Raw genomic sequence first — 24,883 nt, forward strand, 5'->3', positions numbered from 1 at the left:
CAACGCAGACTCAAAACAGAAAAGCACACATCCTGTTCATTAACAGTATTACCTCAACAAGGAGTTTATGTAACAACCGGCATTTTACTGTCTGCAAAATAACTCAAAACGTTATGAATGGATGTTAATGACATTTTCTGTAAAAGCTGATAATGCGCCAATGAAAAGCTCTGTAAATTTTGGTGATTTTCCAAATTCCAGAGGGACTTTGACCAGTCATCATATCTCAAGCATGTTTTGCAACCTTGTACTACTGCTTATAATATAGACAATACTTGGGATATATACCTGCTTGTTGCGTTTTTGATTTAATGACTACATGAATAATAAAGTGACATTTGATTGTATGTTTATATGTATTTTGGTTGTGTTTTAATAATTTAATTATAATTACAAATATTCACGATGAAATCAATTCCAAACTATTTATTTATTTATTTATTTTTTAAATACGTGTCTTTATCATACAAAAGTTATCTGGAGAGGAAATTGTCTCATGGATTCTCTCGCCATGAGTGTAAATGCCAGAAATAAGCTACAGTTTATTTTGAAACATTTCGCACCGGAAATAGATTGACAACATCGACTTTGACTCCAGTCAGTTCGGCAGCATTGTTTCCATCAAGCGACTGAATGACAAAATTACTAAAACAGCTGATATAGCTTTTCGTGAATAGTTAAAAGTCGTGAGTGTGAGTTAATGCTCCGTTTACATTTCTTTGGGCCGACAGTAAGTTGATAGTGTTGTTTGCCAGCACTCGAGCACAGCCGCGCCGGGCGTACCGTTGAAAGGTCTTCAGCTTTACCAAACAGAATTGTGGATATTTTCGCCTTTTATGGGAAAGCTGCGCTGTCTCCTAAACCGGTAAGGGCCCTCTTTAGAAGTGTGAAGATGTGCGTGAACTGAACAGGTGCAGCCTGAATTTTGGATGGTTCATTTTTGCACTCCGGCTTAACGAAACTGGTCTTTTTGGAGCCTTGAGTCGCTCCCTGACCTCCAAACAGCGGCTCGACCTCTGTGGTTCCTTTATTTAAATATGCATGACCTATAAAGACAGAAGTTGGGGGGGGGGGGGGGGGGGGGTGTAAAAAGATGGATGACGCCACCCTTTCCAAAAAGTGAGACCAATACTTCAGAAGTGCCCCCTGGTGATGGGATGCAGTATAAGACTTGGCCCCTACTCCAACCATTTATGCTGAGCTGTGATGCAGCTGAGCTCAGTTACACATCTGCCATGTTGTTGTTTTTTTGAGACTCAAAATCGATTTGCGGCCACACGGATGCTCTGAAATCGGTTTTAAAAGTTGTAGGAAGTCCTCTGATGACAGTGACGGGTTGAGGAGGCGGCCACGTGAGCTCAGACGGTGAGAAGTCATCTTGAAGTTGGTTGGAGGTGTGAATTGCCGTGAAAGAGCAGCAGGGGGGGTTCGGTTTTATTAAATTCATCTCCAGCTGCTTCCATTTCTAAAAAAGGTTCCAGTCAGTCTGCCAGTAACAGCACATGATGTGTGGGGGGGCCTGGGAGCTGTCCCGCGCTCACACACATAATCTGGCACTCTGAACAGTGCAAACACCGCTATCTGAGCGCTGAACACTGGACCTAAACAGATAACGCACACCAGTGTGCAGCTGCCACATTACAGGCGTCGTAAAACTTTGTCAGGCTTGCCCCACAGGTGTATTTAACTCCTCATATGCAGCCCCTCCACAAAATGAGAATGAACATTTAAAGAATGTCCTTTTTTTAAAAAAAAAGAAAAAAGAAATCCAACATTGATTGGTGCATTCTTCCAGATTACGATGCGACCTTTTAAAAATAACAATAATGTCCTGTCATTCCTGGGCCAAAATGGCTGCCTGGATCGATTATATCAGATGAGAAATTGAGTAACGACAAGCTGTATTGATTCCAAAATGTCCGACAGGAAGTGTTTCCAACAAATGACTGGAAACCAGTGCTTGAAATGTTTGAAAGTAAGGAAAGCCCCTCCAGCAAGGACAGAGCTGTATAGACAGATGCTGTGGGATGGATGTATTGACTGCTGTAATATCCAGCCTTAGACATGCTTTTAAAATATTCAGGCCATTGGGAGGGACGGGGCAGCTTGCAGGTTGACCAACATGAGGGGCGGAACCAGCGCTGCCTTCAATGACCCGCAGGATGGTTTAAACTCTACTAAACATGTGGGTTATTCTTGTAACAAGGTTTAAAACATTAAATGCTCTTTTCTAGCAGTGAATTGGATAATGACTAAACCTGTTTTGTGACTCCTGGACAGACTTCGGCTGCTGTTTGAGGTGTTGATGGTGTAACTCTAGTTCCCTTTATCTGCTGAGAGCTCGTGTTGTAACGTCCGTGTTGCTGCTGCTACTTTAAACTGAAGCAGAGTGAAGAGTCAGCAATTAACAGAACAGCGAGTGAAGGTCAGCGGGAGAACACTTTAACACCGTTAGCCTCGGCGCCCGGGGCAAAACTGTCAGATAAGGAGGCAGTTAACAGTAATTAACAGTAATTAACAGTGGTTTGAACCCTTGAAAGTACCATTTTCCCCCACTGGTGCGTTTGAGATGAGTCTTCTTGACTGTTGACTAACAAACATGAAACAACGTCATCGTTTAGCAACGAGTTTCAAAATGGTGGTGGTAAAGTTTTGGGAATAACAGTGACCATCCCTGTTAGGGAACAAAGCGGAAGACTGAAGGACGGAGGGACTGTCCTCCTAAAACAACCGATCCAGACAGTGTGGAAGTCCATGTTCCTTAGAAGAATTAGAGAATTAAAACTTGATTTTTAGCCTATTAAACTCGTGAAGACAAATACAACTTTTCAGGCTCTCTGTAAATTCCACACCTACTGTATGACTGTATGGTCTTGTTTTCCATAGCAACAGTGTTTGGGCATATGGGCGCCCTTAATAATAGAATGTTGACCTATTTCCTCACAAGCCGCTGGGACATGAGTCAGTATGTGTAAGAGGAGACGTGTGGAAAAGAAGTAGAAATGTTTTAAAACACATTTACATGCCAAATACGGCAGCGGGAGATTTATACAGTGCAGGTGGAATTAATAGAATAGACTAACACCAGCTGACCTGGCCTCCAAATACTGTACAGGCGTGTGTACGTCTGTGTGTTTACATCCACATGCCTTTGGGAATCTTGACATATACAAACTCTTTTCTCTTCTCTTTTCCCTGTTTCTCTCCCTTCAGGTGTCCAGTGAAAGACTCCCGTTCCTGACATGTGGTTGTGGTTGTCTTAAACCTCCAGACACTTCAGCTTTCTACCTCCAGTCAAATGTTTACACCCCCACAAAAAAAGGGGGTGTTCTCATTCGTGTTTGGCTAAGTTCAAAGGTGCGCTCATGGCTCATCTCCTTTTAAAACGGTAACTACTCGGCGCCAAGCTGGACCCGAAGACGTCACCTGCGTGCACCCACTCCTCTGCCCCGCCCCCAGAACACTCTCTGACCCACCCAGCTTGGCTCCAAGACCCAGGACTTGTATTGAACGGCGAAGAGGAGGAGTACGTTGACCTTGTGTCCGCCTTCAGAGATGCGGAGACCATTACTGGTAACGTTGCACACGCACCCAGAACTTAATGGAAACCTTCGGGCAGGGCGGAGTCAGATGCATGCGCAGCTTTACATCGGCGTAAATGTGGTAAAACATCCCTGGCGTCTGCAGTCAGCTGATACATTGTGTAGTGAGGAAGATGGAGGGTCTGGAACTGTGAGAACAGCCCCTTTGACCCTGTTTTAATGTCACATCCTGTCAGTTTAACAGCTCCATGGGGCCTCAGCCCTGTACAACAAAAAAAAGCCTGTGAAAAGAACTCCCAGTGGTCTGTCTCTGTCAACTCTTTCACTCCCAGCCCCCCAATCCTGAAAGGAACAGAAAGACACTACTCTCTCTCATGTGGTCAAAATTTGGTTTTCCGTCTGCAGCCCGTCACATGTACAGTTAGAGTAACTAGGTAGGATTTAACATGAATGAATTACTTGAACATTTCTATGAGCAATGCTAATCGCGTAGCATGCTCCTGCCTGGAAAATAGCATATAGAGGCAAACTTCTCAAAGGCTGAAGCCCAGCAGGAGTAAGAAGTGGGCCCAAAAGGGGAGAAAGGAGGTCACATTCAACCTGTCCAATATGTACAATAACATAGTTGTATGGGGGGGCAACGCCCTGTTAAGTTCCAGAATCTAGTGTCGGTTCAAGTCTTTTCTAATGAACAGAAACAACAGGAAAAAGGCCCTTCCTGTAGTTTCTTAGGGCACACACCCTTCCACCCCTAAATCAAACATGTACCTTCACTCTAAAGAAAAGCCGAAAATACTTTGCCCTTTCCCCTGGATTGGTTAGGCAAGGCGCAGGTTCCAACCTGGAAAGGGCAGTTGGTTCCACAGCTCATCATTTCAGATGTAAACATTGATGTTCTAATTTGTTTACACACCACTAGGTGGTGGTTCATGAACGTGCCACTAGCAATCTGTCATTGACAAGAGACTAAAATGGTTTGCTGCTTGTCGTTTTTGAACTAAAGACGAGATCTCAAAAGATCCTGTATGGTACACAAGATTTTGAAAGCAGATGGGAACACAAAGGTGCAGCAGTCAAGGCTTGCAAGATCAAGCTGTGAAAGGTCTCTTGTCAAACTTTCTACACTTGCATCACTGAAGACTCTCCAGCAGCGTTGAACTCGGCTCAGTGCTGCCCTCATCTGGTCAGAAGCTGTTACTGCCACGACGTTCACTTATTCATCGTTGGATGCCATTATTAATTCAGTTATTCCATTAGATCACTGTATGTGTGTATGTGTGTGTGAATGTGTGCGTGCCTGAACACAAAAGAGCTCAGCCCGTTGCCACCGAGCAGCTCCATGGTGTGCTCGACTCTCTGGTTGCCGTCCAGCAGTGATGGACGGATAAAAAGAGTTAAGTAACTGTGAAATTGTGGGATGCTTGGTGAGGAGATCAGGAGCAAACAAGTGGACTTGAGAGACGTTACGTAAGTGGACAAACAGTAGGCTCGAATTTGCCAGGTTCGCTCCCCCGTTCTGATTCAATCATGGCTTTAGAAAACACCCTTTGTGCTCTAATGTTCTCATTTCCTGTTCACGTTCACGTTGTCACAGGGGGCCAGGTCACATTTAAAGAGTTTGATTGGAAGTCCCGTGTGCTTCCGCTCACCAGTCCATTTATTGTTTTAGCGCTTTTGTCCTGGAAATCCGCAGCAGTTGCACCTCCGAACGTGAATTTACTGAATGAGACAGAGACATAATGGATGGCTCTAAGATTTAGGATCGGAATGACATTCGAGCAGCCGCACACGGCAGTTACTAAAAGGTGATGGTGACATTTTACCCCTGTGATACATTCGGCTGTATTTCATGTGACCAGCAGAGGCCGTCGGTCTAAATCTGGACGGGGGCCCTGTCCTCGGTGAGGAGACTCCCGTTGGGGGTTAAACTGAAAAGGAGCGGCTGGTTCTAAGATAGTCGTAAATATTGGTTTAGTTTATTGACTTTTGTCATAAGCGCCTGCGACGTGACACATTGCTGCTCCTTTGAGCCGCCGTCAGAGTTCACATTCATGGACGCGTCTGTTGAACTGGCTGGTGATGGCAGAGTCTGGTTTAATTGGTTAAACTGGTGAGAACTGCAGTTAAATGGTGTTGACACGGATGCTCTGAAATGAAATGGTGTTTACCCTAGAGGGAGGGGTAAGCTTGTTATATCAAGATAGATGCTGTATCTTTTTGTACATTCTAGCATTTATTATGTGTCGGGGAGAGAAGGGGGCGAGTGGGGGGGGCGGTCCATGCGTGTATCGTCACTGGCATGTCAGGCATGACGAACCAGTTTGGCTCGGGTCTCTGCGCCTCATTACTCCTCCCACCCTCTCCGCTCTTCCTCCGTCTCTGAAACTTCTCTCTCTCTCTTCCTGTCTCACTCCCTCCCAACTCTGTCCATTTTGCCTTCTTTCTTGCGACCTTGCCCTTTGCTGGGTCCCCTGGAAAATGTGATTAGAGGGCAGGATAGCGGGTGGTAGTCGGCGTTCAGGCACCATGAGTGAGTAGAGCTTGTGCGAGTCTGATTTCTGCCTGGTTCAGCTGCTCTGGGGTCAGTTTATGACTGCCGGGCTAACATCTGGGACCGTCTTGCCTTTGTTTGACTTTCATTCTAACGTCTATCTCCCAGTCAGCTGCTTTCTCCTCTATTCATTGCGTAGAATTAGGCATTTAAATCGCTGTTTATCCCAGTGTTTCCAGGGCTGTTTCAGTTGCATCACTGACCTCGTGTTCTGTGTTGGCTTGACCTTTAGTTACTTTCTTACAAGGGTTTCTACCAGAAGGTGACAGTTTTACAAGCCATGTATTTCCTGTATTTGACCTGTTATAAACTCCTGCCTATGAATTTCCATGTGCACTTCCCATTTTTAGTTGCCTCTTCTTTTTTTACTGACTTAATTTTCTTCAACAACTGTAACTGCTAATCCTGTAGGGGCGTAATAAGTATTAGGACGTTAAATCTTTTGCATGGTTGATGTTTGGGGCCACTGTTGGCAGGATCTTATAAAGGGACACTGTGCTGTTTTCATCTGTGATGTAGTTGATGTTGCCTAAAGATGTGATCTTGATTTGAATTCATCTGTTTACATTCTTCTGACTGTTGTTGCCACCTAAATTCTGGCATTTTAAATGCATTTTACAGGCATGGAAAGGACATTTTTGGGTGGTCCTAATAAGGTGAAACATCTGTTGAAAGTCCTTACAGAGATAGAATTACATACGTGTGTGTGTGGGTGACATTTGAACTTGGGCTGTTTTGGTCTGGGGGCTGTTAGCCGCAGTGACCCTGCAGGTGTGTGACCCGCATCTAAATTTGTATTGACCGACCTGAAATTGAACTCATTGAATTGGTCGGTTGTGTGGGGTTTTTTTGTTTGTTTTTTTTTTATCAAAAAGGAATTAAAGAATAAATCCAGTAAAGGTCAAACTCTGCTTAACTTTACAAATTATAATTCACTCCTTCTGCGACCGAAGTGTGTGGTCTCACTCTCGGACCTGACAACAATAACCACAAACAATCTGTTTGTCTTTGGCTTAATAATGTTGCTAGTCTGAAAAAGCTCAAAATGTAAATGGAGTTGGACTGGAGATGAAAAAGTAAATTTACCACAAATGAACACACACACAAACACAGTTTGTTGTCTCCAGTGACCTTTTATCAGCAGACACAGCATGGACGCTTTGTGCTATTATTATCCTCCATTTCCAGTCGCCACACTTTTATGGGGGCAGAAGTGGTCGTATTTAAGGTCAGGACAAAGGAGAACTGATATAAATCCAAATGGACACACAGAAACACAGCTGTGTTGTTTCACCCGATATGAATGTAATAATGCATGCGATAACACCGGAACAACATAGTGGAGTAGTTTTATTGGTTTTAGTTTTGAGGCTAATTTAGTACTTCATGAAATGTGCTCGTTTAATGATTTCCATGTGTGTGTGTGTGTGTGTGTGTGTGTGTGTGTGTGTGTGTGTGTCCCTTTTTCAGCACAGTCAGTCATTCAGTCTGGATTAGAAAACTGAGGGACAGCATTGTCACAGGGAGACAAAGACAGAGAGAGACGGTGACACAGACGGCAAATGGGAGGGACAGAGCCAGAATTAGGAGCCGGAGAAACAAAGAACTTTATTATTTTTCTTAATCGTTCATTATTTTTGTTAATTCTGCCCCCGGTGCTCGTGTCTGTTTGAGTCTTCCTGTATTAAACCTGACCTGGGTTGTGCGTGTGAACAGAGCATCTGTGCATTCTAATGGATCCATAATGTTGGAGTAGAAATGTGTGTGAACAGAGAAACACATTGCTGAGAGCTTAGGTAAGAGTGTTTGGTTTTCACCAGCAGCTCAGAAATGTCTGGCAGGTTTGTTTTTTCACCCCAGTTGTTAAGGTAATACACAGTTTGTTAAACACTCTTTTTGTGTCCTAAAGAAGAAATGTCAAAATGCCGCTTGATTATTGTAAAATACTGTCTTGATTTAGAGTTATGACTATTTTTGTTTTATTCCTGCTTATTTTTTGTGCAAGACTGTGCAGACCTTGCTCGTGCATTAAAATAACAAACTGACTTATTCAGATTGAAGAACCATATAGAATATACATTTATCCTTTTTTTCTATGAAGTCCTTTGTGATTATTTTCTGTAGTCAGTAGCAGATGTGGTTGTTTAGAGCATGTGCACTTTATTTATATGCTCTGTATTGTTAGTCATTTATCTGACACATTGAAGAAAGAACAGATCTACAACTGAATTTATTATTTCATTCATCTAATATTAAAACTGACGCCACATAAGTTCATTTTAGTTAGATTTATTTTAATGGCACAGTAGTTATTCTATTTTCTCACCACAAGGGGGCAGCACACACAGACAACAGTTACCATGAGGTGTTGAACTTTTCTATTGTCATTCATGTCTCACTCTCTTTTATCTATCTGTACAAAATATGTCCCTCTTTCTTTGTGCAGATGTGTGTAACAGTACTGATTTGCCGGAGCTTGAGATTATCAGTTTACTGGAGGAACAGCTGCCAGTCTACAAGCTGAGGGCCGACACTGTTTTCGGCTACGAGCAAGATGATTGGCTGCACACGCCACTGGTGGAGCCTGATGTTGCCCTCGACCTGACCACTGAACAGATAGAGGAGACGCTCAAGTACTTCTGTAAGTGAAACATGCTGTTAATTAATTTTTAAACCTCCTTCCCGCCCCCTTGTTCCTACTGCAATGACGTTTCCTGAAATAAATCGGACTGATGCAACGCCTGTGGGAGAAAATGTTCTGTTTTCCAGATATAATTGCAAAGCTGTTAGTGGATAGTGGCAATGATGTTGTAAAGGTGACTTTGAGGGATTTATACTGACCCTGAGAGATTAAGGAGAGAAAAAAGGGGTGAGGGGGAAAGATGACCATCTGTCCAGCAGTGTGGACAAGACAGCTGGGCTCCGTTGCCACAACAAACATTTCTGGTTGACATTTCTCTTGCTTTGGTCCCTCTGGGGCACATATTCACGTGCCGGGTTTTTGGGCCCGCAATTGTTGTCTGTGCCACCTTCAAACCAAACACACACACCTACACACTTGTGCACCGTTGGTGAACGCACGGTAGTTTGCATGAAACACGTGCTAATGCTCCACATGACAAACCAAGGAACATAACATGTTTGTTTATTCATTTAATCATCAATAATTCATTGCCAAGTCTTAACTTGTGCTAAAAACACACCATCTTCCTAAAATAGGTGAGACAGTTTAAAAATAAACGTGACCAAGTATTATGAGATTGAACTTAAACCATAATACCATTTAACAACTTAATAAGGTCATAACCTGTAATTGGGGAAAAAAATAATATATCTTACCAGTCCTGTCCACACTTTTGCCCTTGTTACCACCAAGGATAAATGAAAATTAGAATTGTATTGTAAAATATTGTTTATGGAACTATGTAGAGTCAAGTGCAGAAATGTTATATAATGAATGTACAGTATTATGTGTTTGGGGAAAAATCAATGTTATGCAGAAGTGAAACTAATGAAAATCCAGGGACATAAATGATCTATTTATCAAGCTAACATTTAATAAAGTAGGTGTTTTTCATTTGTGCAGTGTGCACCTAATCATGAATCTGTTGGTACTGATTATCTCTCTGGACACAATAAGAGCATGTAAAGATCGTACCCTTACAAATATCATTTCAAGTTTTCATTCATTGGTTATCAAAGAAAAGGAATTGATCGACATTTAAATCTCACGTCTGTGGCTCCTCCCAATTCCAGTCTGGTGTGATCATGCTGGTTTCATCACTCTCCAGCTCCAAGCAGCCAATCCCAAATCGGCCATTGTTCACATGTTCATTCATTTCGATTCAGCCACGTCATCCTCGCCAGCGCCGCACTGGTTTCCTGCTTATACGGGCTGCTTGGAGTCAGAGCCCGTTACTATAGAAACCACACTGAAGGACAAAGTAGAGGAGAGAGGGAGAGATGCTGCTGCTTACACGGGACTGGAGGGTGGGAGCGCGCTAGTGATGTCGCAGCCCTCTGATTGGCTGTAGGCCACCTGTAATCCCGCCCACCCCTCTGTGTCGTAACTATCATCATTTGTGCTGCATAACCCGTGACTGGTGCTGCTGCTATATCTGTGTTTATTGAGTCATTGTTAGAGATGCTGTGGTCCGCGCACACTTTTAGAGCGTTCATGGAAGCAGCAACGTCGTAATGTGATTCCATACTCAGCTGGAGGAAAAACCAGCAGGAAGATGAGCTGCCTGGAAGATGGAACTGGACAGATCAAAGAGGAGGACAATTTCTGAGGCAAACTGTTGGACCTAGAAGGCAGAGTTGAAATGAAGAAAAGAGCCACAGAGGGATGATTTTTGGGGTGAGGATTGATCGTGGAATTCACATTCCAGTTGGACTAAAGGCAGAAAACTGCATTACAACAGACCCTCCACTGTTTGCTGCTAATGAGTGAGGGACAGAGAGGACATTAATGAGAATAGTCCCCAACTGTGTCAACTGCTGTTATGCTGAACGTGAAACGGCGGGCTAGCGGCTTCAGTGCATGATGGAATGCCGTTTTGAGTTGCAAATGTCGGGACATTGGGAAGAATTGAGCCGGCTGTCAGAGCAATGATGATGAAGAGACGAGGCCACAGCAGAGGCCAGAGGTTTGTTAAGGCGGACTACTATGAACTGGACTGGTACTACGACGAGTGTGCCGACGGTAAGGCCACGTTCTGCTGGAGGTTCCCCAACTGTTCTATGTTCTGGTCGTGATAAATCACCTGAAAATGTGGGCATGGAGATGTTAGCCAGAATGAAACTGCGACTGTTTTTAATATTTTGGAATCGAAAATCCAGATTATTAGAATGGCTTTCTCTGTCTTCAGCATAAAACCCTTTTTTTACCCTTTTTGTTACTTTCCCCCATTAAAGAACAGCAGGAAGTGGCTGCTGAGCACGGTAACAGGTGCTTTATGGCAGCTGAGTCAGTGTGTGATGCACGCCCCACGATAAATGAGGTAATAACCAATAAATCATTTAATTATTTTGTTATCAGCCCAGAAATGTAAATCACAGTCTAACACAGTACAATGGCGTCAGCGCGTGACCTCATGACCTTTCACAAGTTCTGAATCGTGTATGAGAGGCCGATGGTGTGTGGTCATGTGATGCATGACAGCAGGTTGCCTCTGCTGTCTCTCCTCCTCTCTGTATCTGCTTTACCTCCCATTTTACATCCCAAAAACACTTCATGCTTTGTAAAAATCCAACCACATGATGTGGCACCATAACAGAGATGACATGCTGCCTGTTATGTGAGCTGCGCTGTGCATGTGTCTGAGACACTCTGGAGAAGTTCTTACATAACAGCTTCAGAAGGTGAAGCGCCTCCCTGTGTGAGCGGTGCAGCTTAAATTTCAGCATCACCACTCAACCACCTCAGTGACACACTGGTACACGTTTAACAGCAGCACTGATGTGATCAGCTAACCAGGTTAGAGGGGAGGTGTCATGTTCCTGATATATGTGCTGCAGGGCAGAGGCAGAAATAGAAAACAGCTGGTTCAGTTACACTCAAAGAGATGTGTGAGAGGGACGTGGAAGTAGGTTGGCTTATATTTAGACCAATGATTTGCGTGCAGCCTGAAGATGGCAGTCGATTATTCTGTGGTACATATTACACAACAGCTGGCAACCAATACTGATACCCTGGTTTTGTGTTTCATTATTGTGGGTTTGTTTTGCTTTTTGCTTTTAAAAAAAAAAGCTTGTCTAATCAAGACCAGGTACAAGTGGTCTTGTACTAGTGGACCATGTGCTATTTCTCTTTATAGAAATAGTAAAATGAAGTGAAGTGTAAAGCATGAATGTGGAAGAGGAAGAACTAAAGTGCTGCTTGAAAGCTCACAATGGTGTTTGTCCCTTTGTTGCCTGGAGAGCCACGTCCTTTTGGACCATAGAGTGGAGTTACTCGAGCGTGCAGGAAGGTCCTGAAGAGAGCTTCAGTTTTCTAGAGCAATTAGTGTAATTATAACACTAGAGTGTTGGCTAATGAGCAGAAAATCGGGACACTTTGTTGTTGCCTCGAGATGAGGTCTTGTGGGTCATTCTGGCTCTGAACATCATCGTGATGTTTTGGAGCAGTAAATCCAGTTTGAGTATGTTCATGAACCCCCCATTGATGCTGAACCACATATGTCACATTAAGCTAGTAAGAATGATTAAGATCTTCATTCCTGACAGTTTTCAGTTTTAAATCTGAATTTGAAACATCCAATTTCCTTTTCTTTTTTTTAAAAGTTGGATTCTTCTACATCATCATAACTTAAAACATTTGGTGTAAAACAACACAAGCGGGGTGTGTGCAGTCTAAAATGACTGTATAAAGGTCTGTGTGTCACTGGCCACACCCTGGGAACAGGTGCACGTCTGTTATTGTTCACTCTGCCTGTTGTCACCATAGAGGCTGAACAGGACCGTACCAAGTTACTGCCACTGCAAAGGGGGTGACAGGCAACTGCGGCCTGCAACTGAAAAAGTGTGATTTACAAGTGTCTGTTGTAGGTTTTCCAGTCATTTTTACACAACTCAGCAAAGGCAAGCCTTATTGAGAGAGATTATTGTAAATGACCCCATCTGTCACGTTTCTAATCCAGCCTAAATCCTAGATAACCTCTTTCTAACTAAGTGTACGTATCCACCCCTTTTAGTTTGCAATTAACTGGGACCAGCCATGCAGATAGTATGGGAGGAGTCGGGCTGTCTGCTGCTGTCACACCAGGACACACTCTTTCAGAAACTCACAGGTCAGATTGGTGTTAGTCAAGTGTACACGGACGCTGACAGTCATGGTGATCAGAGACGCATACTTTAAACCTGATCCTCTCTGGCACAGACTTGTGGATGGGGACTTGCACATCTGGGCAGAGGCCACTTTTATCCATCCATAATTTAAAGAATAAGCATTCTTGTGAAGAGCTATGGCAAACCTGCAGACCTCGTGGGTTATCGGCTGCCCGTAGCGTGAGACTGGAGAATGGCGCAGCCCACAGCCGCGGAGGATGAGCCGGAATACTTAAACTCCACAGAGGAAGATGAGGACTATCTCCGTCTTCCTCTTCATGAGAGCACAGGGCTGGAAGAAGAGTATATTTGTCTTCCCAGTCATGGAAATAAAGAGCAAGAGGAGGAGAAAGAGATGGATGAAGAGCAACAGGTTCTGTGTGAAGGTAGCCTTTGTGGAATAGTGTAATGGAACAGATTGCCTGCTGTAGGCTGTACACACCATCATTTCTGTTTAAATGCATTTCATTTGGACAAAGATGACTCTATTCTTGCTGTCACTTCACGTGTCTTTTGCAGAATTTTCCATATATTTGCTTTGAAACTCAACAAATTCCTGTTTGAGGTCTCATGGGTGTTCATTTACACATTCTTGGTCCTTTTTCTCCATTGTCTGAGTTTCTGTTTATTGTTGCTAGCTTGTTTGTTGCCCAGCAGCAACACTGCAGAATGTAGGAGTGGTAAAGTTGATGCCCCTTTATGTTGCAAATCTCCAGTGGTCACTAAAAGAATGCCATTTAAATATTCCAACTTCCTGCTTAACTTTCACTGAAATTTCCTTTTATATGTAATCCAGTTTAGTTATAATATTGTTATCATACATTATAGGTACCTGATAAGGAGCAGTCTGACAGACACCATTTAGAAATTCTTCTTCTTCCTCATAGCTTCTCTGTTGGCACACATGCATACACTGGCTGTATTTATTTGAGCCAGGTTACTGATCAAAGACTCCACCTTGTGCTATCAACAAGGCTGCTGGACTAACCCACCAGCAAAGGGAGGCGCATGTGGAAATGCATAACTTTTAACCACATAATTCGACTCAATAGTTTTTCCTCAGCCTGGAGAAAAAGCATCTTTTGTTCAAAAAGTGTCAAGGACAGCCATTAAAGGGCTTCACGTCTGGTTTGCCCAGCAGACACACACGGGCCAGACTGTCAGGACATGTAAATATGTGGTTTGCATTGGCCACCTCTGGTTTGCATTCAGGCAGACTTTCTTTAGGAACTGCTGTAGTCGTCTGATAAGACACAACCTGTTTTGACCTGTGAGGTGAATACTTCTTGTCTGCAACAACTGATTGTTGAGGATTTTCCATCAGATTGAGAGGAGTGCATCATAAACAAGAGTTTTGTGGCTGAAATTCCTCAGCGGAGCGTGGGCAGGCCCCTGCTCTGTCGTGATTTACAAGGTTGGCATACATGTGCCAATTGAGTGTTTTTATACAGGAATTAAAATGATTTCAGTCAGCATTTCTAATGTTAAGTGACTATAAATAATTGATTACACTGTTCTTTGGAATAACCTGATTAAGGAAGTAAAAACAAAGAGACTAAATGAGAAAGGTTGGAGCAAGTGAACCAAAAAGGCTCCATTTATACATCAGGCATCATATCCAACATGTTTCAGTCCTGAGAGTCTTATAAAATGGGGAATTTTGATCAGCTGGACTCAGTCAGACCCTAAGTTTACCACAATGTATGCATTGAGGTCACTCGCTCTTGAGTGAGTTACTTCCCTAAATTTTGCTGGATACTTAAAGCTGTTTTCCGTGTGTGTGTGTGTAGTAATGTGTGCAGATAGAGTGGGCCAGATGACAAAGACCTACAGTGACATTGATGCTGTGACTCGACTGCTAGAGGAGGTAAGGTCGTGTTTTATTGTCTTCTGGTCTTTGTAAATGTGAAATATTTTGTATATTTTGTACTTTTACATACTTTGGCCCAGACTTAAAATGAGTCATCAGCTAGCTAGCTTGTTACAGCTAACCGTGCAGATGCTTATGTTGGCTCTCCTTTGTATTTTTTTCAATGATCATTATATATCTTTCACTTTGGGGTTTCTGCAGAAAGAGCGTGACCTGGAATTAGCGGCTCGCATCGGACAATCACTGCTGAAGAAAAACAAAGCCCTCAGTGAGAGGAATGAACTGCTGGAGGAGCAAGTGGAGCACATACGAGAGGAGGTATGCTACAGAGTGTATGGGTACATCTGAGGGGAAGGGTGTTGTGGATAAGTAGACTCATTTCCTGTCTGGCACCACCTCCATTTATTCCACATTTAGGTTTCGCAGCTGCGTCACGACTTGTCCATGAAAGATGAGCTGCTGCAGTTCTACACCAACGCAGCGGAGGAAAGTGAGGGGGAGTCCCTTACCTCGACACCGTGAGTCGCCTCATCCGCTCTCCTTCCGACAGAGAAGCGGTTATACATTTAATTTTCAAGTTAATGTCAAACTCAATGCACAAGTAGTAAATATTCACAAGTACAGTTCTAAAAGCATTAAAATAACAGCAGCTTTTGTGGCTTATTTCCCTTCTCATATGTGAGGCTCAGCACTGATATCTGTCCTCATTCCTGCACATTAAATGTCATTTACCACAGTTTGACAGCATGTGTGGCTGGCCGGCTGATTCACATGTCCCTCTCCTGTTTACAGTGTGCGTCCTGCTGACAACAATGTGTCAACACCAACGTTTTTCCCACTGGACTCGCTGCAGAAGAAACTCAAAGATCTGGAGGAGGAAAACAAATCACTGCGCTCCGAGGTAGAAAAAAAACAACCGTCAAATGTAGAAATACAGCAAAAAGTGATGACTTTCATCATTTTGAAGTAAATCCGTCACTAAATCCAAAAGACTCTAGTGAATCAAAACCTGTATTAAAGATCAATTCTAGCATAAAAATGTCAGTAAAGAAATTCTCCAGGGATCTTACCCAGGCTGATCTCAGAAAACAAAGGTGTGTCTGGCTGGGTTTTTATGAGCCCCGTTATCGTTTTTCATAGGTAAAATGATCTAAAAACAACCCCAGTTATCTAGTAGTAAGAGTTATTTATTAACATTATACAGTGCGTCATACCGACTTGTTTATTTTGCATCAGGCAAGTCACCTGGAGACAGAAACAATCTCTTATGAGGAAAAGGAGCAGCAACTTGTCAACGACTGTGTCAAAGAACTGCGTGAGTACCTGCAGAAAACTCATCAGATCCACCCATCAGAAGCAGATCTTTTGATCCCATTTGGATCCCGTCCGTCATTCCAGGCAATTCCAACCTGCAAATCACATCTCTGTCTGAAGAACTGGCCCGAAAAAGTGACGATGCCTCCCGGCAGCAAGAGGAGATCACACACCTCCTCTCGCAAATAGTAGACCTCCAGAAGAAGGTCAAGCTGGTACGAAACCATTTGTCTTTGTTAAAACTCGACACTTGCTGTACATTTTTCACGATTACGGCCTTTGTATAAGGATATGCAGTATGGACACAGCAAGACATTTCTCATTTTCTGCTGTGTTCCCAGCATGCCTTAGAGAATGAGGAGCTGACTCAGCACTTGGGAGCAGCGAAGGACGCCCAGCGGCAACTCACTGCTGAGGTCAGACATTCCATAACTTTTGATTTGATTTTCTGTAGCGATCACATCTACGGATGATTGTTTGGAATTTAGCTAACAACCCGGCAACACTTTCAGTGTGTTTTTATTCCTCCCGTCTTGTGTCTCTCAGTTGCGAGAGTTGGAAGATAAGTATGCAGAGTGCATGGAGATGCTTCATGAAGCTCAGGAAGAGTTGAAGAACCTGAGGAATAAAACTCTGCCCCTCAGCACACCGAGGCGTTTCCATTCTCTGGGTCTGTTCCCAATGGTGAGCCACCTTCATAAACATGCCAGGATGCTACAGAGATCCTTTTCACATTTTGGTGTTTCCTTCCAGGACTCCCTGGCAGCAGAAATAGAGGGCACCATGAGGAAGGAACTTCAGATGGACGACCCTGACATAGAGGAGCAGAGGTACCATCAGCTGATTTAAGCTAACAGAGAATCATTCGGGATCAACGTGATATTTCTGTCGAACCTCTCCAGGCTGCAACCAAAGCGAGTGTTTCAGACAGTGAAGAACCTGAACCTGATGCGTCAGCAGCGGTCATCACTCGCCCCCTCCCCCCTCAACATCCCAGGATCCAATCAGACATCATGCTTCACCTCGGGACGCTCCAGCAGGGTGGGCACGCCGCGCTGCAACTCCATATACGGCAGTGAGATGGGAAGCGGGATCATCCTCGACAACAGGAGTAGGAGCACCCTGGGGACTCCGGATAATGGGTAAGGAGACCACCCCCTCTGCTTCCAACTGTTACAGATTTTAAGTAGTTTGAGGAAACAAAGAATGCTATTATTTTTGTTTATTGGTTTCCTGGGTTACTTTGGTTACCATGGTTACCAGGCTTCAGCTAGAACGTTGCGGATTTTAGTCATGAAACAAGGAAAACCTAAATCAAACGCTGTCCTCCCCAGGTCAGAAGACTCCAACAAGCGGCCCCCCGGTACCCCTGGGACCCCGGGCAGCAGGGACCTGGAGGCAGCCCTGAGGCGCCTTTCCCTCCGACGTGACAACTACCTCTCAGAAAAACGTTTTTTTGAGGAGGAGAGGGAGCGAAAGCTTGCTTATTTGGCCAAAGAGGATGAAAAAGGAGGTGTGGGTAGCAGTGGAGGTCCAGGGACCCCGACAGAGAGTCTGTTTTCACTGTGCTCACATCCATCTCTTGGAAGCGTCTGGTCGGGATATGCTTTTGGTACAAGATCGTACCTGCCGGAGAAGCTACAAATCGTAAAGCCGCTAGAAGGTGATACTTCCTCACACAAGAATACTCTTCACAGTAACCGAACGTGTCAGAAACACCGGCAGAACGACATGAAAACTTCTGATTGGGTATTTCTATGTGGTCCTCCAATCCAGTCAGACAACCAAACTCAAACCATTCAGAACCAGCACCAGAATCGGTACCTGATTTTTCACAACTGTAGTTCATCCAGAATCTTTATGAGCGCCTCACGGACTCCCAGAACCCCGCAGGCCAGCTCCAGTTTATTGGAGTCCAGCAGCCTTTTGAGCTCACACCTCAGAGGTCCACTGGCTTTAATCACAGGCTTAATGGAAGTACTGGAACAGCAGGGAGGCAGTTTAAACCTGCAGCATTCCTTTTACTTCAGACACACACGGCCACGCTGTTGGTTTGAGTTATAGCGCGTTTGCCTTTTATCACTTTATCAGTGTTGGTTGTCTGGGTTGTTCATCACCATTTCTTGTTGTGTAGCTCCCTCTAGTGGCCACAGTTACACACGACGTTGCTGCAATAAACACATGCAAAAATATAATACAGATCGCATTTAAGGACTTAAAGTGTTTTTTGGTTAAATGTCACCTTTATGTTATTTTCCTGACGTAATTTGCCCATTCTGATTTCACAATTTTATTCTTAATAATTCAGCCTGCCAACAGACAACTTAATAGTTGGTCCAGAGAAGTTTAATTGATCTTTAATTGATCTTCTGGAATAGCAACCCATGGGTTTCATATTTATTTTCATACTTTTCTTCCATTTAAGAAATATTTTTTCCCCTCATCCATGCAAAAGTACCATCTGTACATTTTGTTTCTTTTCTCAACTGTCTTTATTTTACTATTTTCTGTTACACTTTTGTGACTTCTGCTGCTCTTTCCAATAAAAACCCAACTGTTCCATGTTTCTGTCATCAGTGTTTCGGCATGTATTTTAACGACCACAAATTATACTTAAACATGAAATTAATCTCGGAACACACAAATCGCATCCACTTACATCGGAAATAAAAAGTACGGTTATCGAGTTATTTTTGTATTTGATTTAAAACCAGAGTAATTAAGAAAGTGTAACCCTTCTCTGCCTCGTTCCAGGTTCTGCCACCCTCCACGCCTGGCAGCAGCTGGCTCAACCTCACATGGGTGCTCTCTTGGATCACAGGCCTGGCGTGGTCACGAAGGGCTTTCGCACTTTACCACATGAGCAGGAGCAGCAGGAACGAGACAGCTGGCAGCTGGACCAACCAGAGGAGGATGAGCTTTCATGTGACTCTTTCAATGGGTTGCAAGGAGGAACTTCTGCTTCTATGGAGCTGCCTCATTCTACCTCTTCGGATTGCGACAAGTCCAGTGAGGCTGACAACAGCAGCCAATCAGAAACGCTGCCGGGAGAAATATACAGGGTCCAAGATGCTACTCCAGTAAAAGATGGACATGTTACAAACATGCTGTCCCTCTCCAGACCCTCCTCCGCCTCTTCTCCTCTCCCACCTTCATTAGAAATGAATGGACACGTGGACCTCAGGGAGCTCCAGGCCTTACGCAGCACCTCAATGGACCGGACACCTGGTGAGGGGGCACTTGGCTAAGGTCACCGCACTGCATCCCTTTTAACCCTGGAGCTTTGAGTTAAAGGGGAGGGGATGGGACTAGCAGAGGAATTAACAGGACATCCCACAGCTCCACTGTAGCATCGGTTCCTGCACGATCACGTTCACGTGCGCGCCCACCCGTCCTACCAGCAGTCCTTGTGTTTGCAACCATTCGGCTCCATCAGAAACGAGTATACATTCATTTAACTATCAGTTTGCATCTTTATTCTTACTTTTCACCTTTTAAGTCGTGCTTTGTTTGATTTCATTTGTGATCATCTCACTCAATTACGTGCTTGATTATGAACTTGAATATGAGCCAAGTAGCTGATGAATGCTGGTGGGGTTTTTTCTTGGGGCTTTCATACATAATCGTTTTTCTGCAATTCTGTCTACTTGACTTTTTGCCTCTCACTCCGCTCTTTTCCTTCTCTTCCTTTGTAGTTCATTTCCCTGGGAAGTGTATGTCCCATACAAGCTCTACATACACCTTCACCACCTGCAGGATTCTTCATCCTTCTGATGAGCTTACCTCCGTTTCTGCAAGGTACAAATCTTCAAAAGTAATCCCACAGTGAACCCATGATAGGGTCATTTATTCCCAATGAGGTCTACAGCTCAGAACTCCAGCACAACTGAGCCAATTCCTGATCTCCAATGATAGAAGTGAAATAAGCACTCCTTCCATGCAACAACTCTTAACATGCAGCGAAACCCTGCTGTCTGATTGGCCTTGGCAGGTCAAGTGATGAGGAGGATGAAGTGGAGTTGTATCATATGGTTGTCATGGCCAAAGTAGAGCAGACCCTCTGAATACACATGGGTGAGGCAGAGCATGGGTGTGCGTCAACAGTAACACTAACAAGTCTGAGCTTCTGAAAGGTTTTAACCACAACTAGACTCTTCAGCGATTAATCGGAATAGGCTGAGGGGATGTCATGTGACCCTAATCTAGTTTAGCTGAATATTCATGCAGTGTGTTTCGGTTTACAACAAGTCTTTGGAGGCAAATTGTAAAACTCTCGCAACAAAATTTTGTCAAAAAAGACGTTTGAGGTCACATTGTTTTCAGGCCTAACACACCAGGCAGGGGTCACACGACAACTGAATCGAGCCACAGTGGATTTGTGTGTTTGGCCTCATTTCATCTTCTAGTTCATGTCTTGTCCGTGACAACTAAATCAGATTTGATAAATTATTTGTTCAGGGGTGGTACAGCTGGTAACAAACTCCTAAACCATCTCATATTTGCATGATGATGTTCAAGGACTAAGATGTGATTTATGTTCACTAATATCTGCCCCTGCATCTATTCTCTTGTTCATGCTGGATTCCCTCTGTTCTTCCCACCACCTCCAGCCCAGCTCGAGCCTCCTGTCAGAGCAGCGCTTCCATCAACACGCCCACACCCATTTCCTCTCCTGTACCCTTCTCTGCACCAGCTACACCTTCCTACACCCCCTGCTGCACCCCACGCCGTCATTCCCTCGCCCTGTCTCTAGCAGAATCCTCCACCAACCTCAGAGACTCCACCAAGACGACCAGTACTTCACTGGGACTGGTGCGCCTCCTTCTGGAACACGGCATTTCTGCATCAGTCTATGACCCGCTGAGCCGGGGCCGAGGGTTTGACGTAAGTGGACCTCCGGCATCTGTGGCTGGACCAGCAGGGCAGCAGAGCAACAGCACACAGGGGGAGTGTGAAGTCACGCAGCAAAGGAACTGTCCAGACAGCCTCGTCCTCCAGCCCGGCACCCCACCAAACTCTCCTCATTCTAAATCTGCCTCCTTTTCCACCACCAGCCCAGCTTTTCAGTTCAGCCCTGCAAATGATGACCCACCTTTTTACGACACTTTCCTTGCCTCCAAGCCAGCTTGTATCATCCTGAGGGAAGTGCTGGGGGAGACGGAGAGGGAGCGAGACGGGACATCAGAAGATGAGTTCCAAGAGGAGATGCTAAAGCTGCGACTCGTAGACAAGCTGAAGTGTTTCCACACTCTCTCAGCTCACACTGCCTCCAGTTCAGCTGGGAATGCTCTGTTAGCCCCTTTTGGACCGACAGGACTGGGGAATAGTGGGCTGGCCGGGGGCCTTCCAGGCCTAAATGCAGGGCTGAGGAGGAACCGGAGCTACCCAGCCATGGTAGGGGCCAGTATGGCCATGAAAGACCCTGGAGGCCCCCCCAGCTCAGAGATTCTCATCCCTCATACCATGCAAGGTACATATACTCAACTCCCAGCGCACACAGAGGATATGAGCAAAGCCCAAGCAAACAAATTACATCCTGACCATCCAGGCCCTGCAAATGGCCCAGACTCTACGCCCCCCAAAACTGTCACACTACAGGTGAAACCAGGCCGAACGGTGGACAACAGTGTTGACAAAACTGGGACACAATGAGAGAAAGTGGCTGTACTGGCTAATGTAGTGGTTCATTACATTTTAAATACCAAATCTGACACATTAGTCAGCTGTTGCACACACCAAACAAGACTCAACAGTCAACTGGTCAGAGCTGACGTATTGAGGAGTGAATGAAACCTGCAGATAAAGCAGCAGTGGCTCATCCACTGTCATATTAACACACAATGCAGTATGATGCCTTCTTCAGTGACCACTGTAACTGTACATTGTGCAAGATCTGTATGCAGTATGATTGTAAGTTCTATACAGAATAGTGTTAAAACTTTGCAGTACTCTGACACTAGAATGTCTGATGGTATTGCTGAGTTTTCCCTGAAGGCCACTTTTAGGTTTGTTTTTTTTTAGCTTGAAAAGAATGCACTATCGGGAGAAAAAAATGTTGTTTTGCTTCACTTTATGCTTGAAAATTGGTGCTTTTTCAGGGAATCCACAAACATTTCACCACGGCGGATGTTCTGGGTACGTGGTGTCGTGGCTGTCTGTCTGACTCTTTGACGTAATGCAAAAGTCATCAGTAAAATGAAATCAAAGAAACGTTGAAGCCAACGAGAATGAGAATAAATTTCTCTCGTTATAAAGCCACACAATTATGAGTTTTAGTTAGGATTTGTTTCCCCCTTACTTTGCACTGCATTTATATATTTAAATGACTTCTTATTTCACTGAAAATGCAAGGCTGAGGCTACTGGCATTTTAAGCCCTTAAATGTTTGTTTCTTTGTTTTTGCACTGGAGTTAAATGTAAGCTATGATGTAAAAACTAAAGATTATTTTCTAAATTGTGTCATCTATATTTCTAAGAATAATTTGGACTCTTTATGATGTGCCATCCTGTTGTGACTGTTTATACATACATATGTGCCTAAAACCAATTTTAATTATTTTACTGCAGTCGAGAATCAAAAGTAGTAGTTGCCGAAAAATTGCTGCATGTGAGGAGCGCGCCCATTTTGATTCAGGCTCAGTTTTTATTGGAAGGGAAGCAGCTCAGCAGGGATAAAAAAAGAATGAAGTCAACATGTTACCCTCGTCTACTGAAATCCACTGGGAGCTGTAAGATTAGCCCAATTTGCACAGCTGCATCATGAGAATAAGATTAAATTTCCATCGGCAGAGAGAGAGAGAGAGAGAGAGGGAGAGAGAGAGAGAGAGAGAGAGAATCCAATTGTGAAAGAGTACAAACCTGTTGTCGATTAAGAAATCGCCTTTTTGTTGGATTACATCTTAGTGACAAAACCAGTAATAGTTTGAATGGAAGTACCCTCTGAATGTAACCGTAAACTCAAGACTTTTTTTGTTTTGTTTTTTGTAGTTCTTTGACTTTGTTTCCTTTCACGTCACTTTCACTGACCCAGTTCCAGTGTCCACCCGAGGAGCTGCCCATCACACATCCAAGTTCTCCCAGCATTTACCTCTGATGTGGGACACTGGGAGCGGGTCGCTGAGAGGCAGGCAAAAGTCTGCCAGTAAATCCTTAAATCATTAAGGGGTTAAAATAACCACAATAATCCTGAGTTTTATTTTAAAATCTATTCAGTTATCAAAAGCATGTGTTTGTCCATTGCTGATGTTATTTGAAGGACATTGGCAGAGTTTTGCATCAGTTTTCATTGTTACTGCATTTAAATCTGTAACTTTGGGACATTTAAAGTGTTTAAAGCGCTGTGACTGAGGCGACCGGAAATTGTGAGGAATAGGAGTGTGTGCTTATTTTTGTGTGACTGGAATCATTTGAATGTAAGTCAGAACAGTGACCCTGCTGTAAGGCCATATATTTGTACAGTACATTCATTTCTCCTTTGTCAACCTCAGAAAAGTGACTATTACAGTAAATGTATGCAACATACAGTCATTCTAACTTTGTTCCTGAAACTGTAACAGTAGGATAAAAATGGAAATTTAGTTCTTTATTTTAGTAAAGAAAAATATCTATGGACTGAAGTGTTTTGTTCTATTCTACAGAATTCTAATGTCAAAAATAAAATTAAAAAATAAATTAAATGACTTTTGTCATCTTATTTGACACCATGCATGCTTACATGCTATTTATATAAACTGCATTGTTTCTTTTTCCTTTTGTTTCTTATAGAGGAAAAAATTATTATTACATAATAAACTTAAACATAACACTAGCTGGCATTAGCTAATGCAAACATGCTGTTAAACATTCTTTAACTTGTTACATTTCAAAATAAAAGCATTATTAGAGACCAAATTCAGTTTGCCTCAAATTTAGGAGTGGATAAAAGACATAAAGAGTAATAAATAAATACTAACGCTCATGAACGATTATTCTTCAGAATGTAATATATATTCTTCAGAATATAAAAATTTTAGAACTGCATAACCACACCAGCTGGAATATGGTTTTCTCATTTTGATTTAAAAAAAATAAATAAACATTCTTAATGTTGGTGTTTTATGGACACTTTTAGATTATCTAGTTTAATAAATGATTACTGGAGAGCTTAGCGGTTCTTTTATAGCACACTGAGGAACTTTTGTACCTCCAGCCGTTCCAATTAAAGTTTGATTCCACAAGGAGGCAGTGTGTCTCAGAGAAAAGAAGGGACAGCTGGCGTAAACACAAACCCGGGCCAACTCAAAGCCCAGAGATAAAAAAGAAAGCAGGCCAGCGCTCCAGTATCATGAAACTCATCCAACAGTGGTCGAGCAAACCCAGATTTGCTTCTCGGCTGCAGACCTTTGAGAGACGTCCTGCAGCTCTGGAGGAAATGACAATTAGGTGGGGGACGTAATTGTGCTGAGAAACCGAAAAGCTCTCAGAAAGATTCCAACCTTCTCTCCTCATAATTACAGTATGAATCTGAAGAGGTGAGACATGACGGGCTGCGGAGCCAACGTCCTTCAGCACTGATCCTTCAGCACGGTGACCAAAATGAGGATTGTTCAGGCGTGCAATCATCCGTCAAGCTGCCAGAGCCCTCAGACACACTATGCGTGGCGATTTCATACTTGGGCACCAGCCTTTAAGGACACTTTAAAATTTGCTTTGCTCCAAACTGTTGAGAAAATAAATCCAAGAGTGGATGCGGGGACGCAACTACTAAGTGGATGGACGGAAGCATCTGATGTCTAATTC

At 43.6% G+C, this 24,883-nt stretch overlaps 1 protein-coding gene across 10 annotated transcripts; it reads left to right on the forward strand.

Moving 5' to 3' along the window:
- Positions 1 to 586: 586 nt before the first annotated feature.
- trak1a (trafficking protein, kinesin binding 1a) lies at positions 587 to 23,784 on the forward strand. 10 transcript variants are annotated; one of them, XM_057045758.1, is made up of 18 exons: positions 587 to 865; positions 3,214 to 3,573; positions 7,564 to 7,889; positions 8,540 to 8,734; positions 14,712 to 14,788; positions 14,993 to 15,109; positions 15,209 to 15,309; positions 15,584 to 15,692; positions 16,028 to 16,106; positions 16,190 to 16,320; positions 16,447 to 16,521; positions 16,652 to 16,789; positions 16,859 to 16,935; positions 17,008 to 17,247; positions 17,440 to 17,768; positions 18,860 to 19,333; positions 19,801 to 19,903; positions 20,716 to 23,784. In XM_057045758.1, the coding sequence occupies exons 5-18, from the start codon at positions 14,714 to 14,716 to the stop codon at positions 21,755 to 21,757; spliced, it is 3,090 nt and encodes a 1,029-aa protein (XP_056901738.1). In that variant the 5' UTR covers positions 587 to 865; positions 3,214 to 3,573; positions 7,564 to 7,889; positions 8,540 to 8,734; positions 14,712 to 14,713; the 3' UTR covers positions 21,758 to 23,784. The 10 variants fall into 10 exon arrangements, with proteins under 10 accessions (XP_056901738.1, XP_056901737.1, XP_056901741.1 ...); XM_057045757.1 differs by lacking the exon at positions 7,564 to 7,889; XM_057045761.1 differs by lacking the exons at positions 587 to 865; positions 3,214 to 3,573 and adding an exon at positions 5,898 to 6,072.
- Positions 23,785 to 24,883: the final 1,099 nt, after the last annotated feature.

Source organism: Takifugu flavidus, chromosome 10 (assembly GCF_003711565.1).
Source record: "Takifugu flavidus isolate HTHZ2018 chromosome 10, ASM371156v2, whole genome shotgun sequence".
In the NCBI taxonomy this organism is placed as follows: Eukaryota; Metazoa; Chordata; class Actinopteri; order Tetraodontiformes; family Tetraodontidae; genus Takifugu; species Takifugu flavidus.

What these genes read in the sequence shown, in the direction of transcription:
- trak1a (XM_057045753.1), top strand. An exon ending in ACAAATCACTGCGCTCCGAG is followed by an intron (nt 15,693 to 16,027) that starts GTAGAAAAAAAA and finishes ATTTTGCATCAG; the next exon opens with GCAAGTCACCTGGAGACAGA. An exon ending in AATCGTAAAGCCGCTAGAAG is followed by an intron (nt 17,769 to 18,859) that starts GTGATACTTCCT and finishes GCCTCGTTCCAG; the next exon opens with GTTCTGCCACCCTCCACGCC.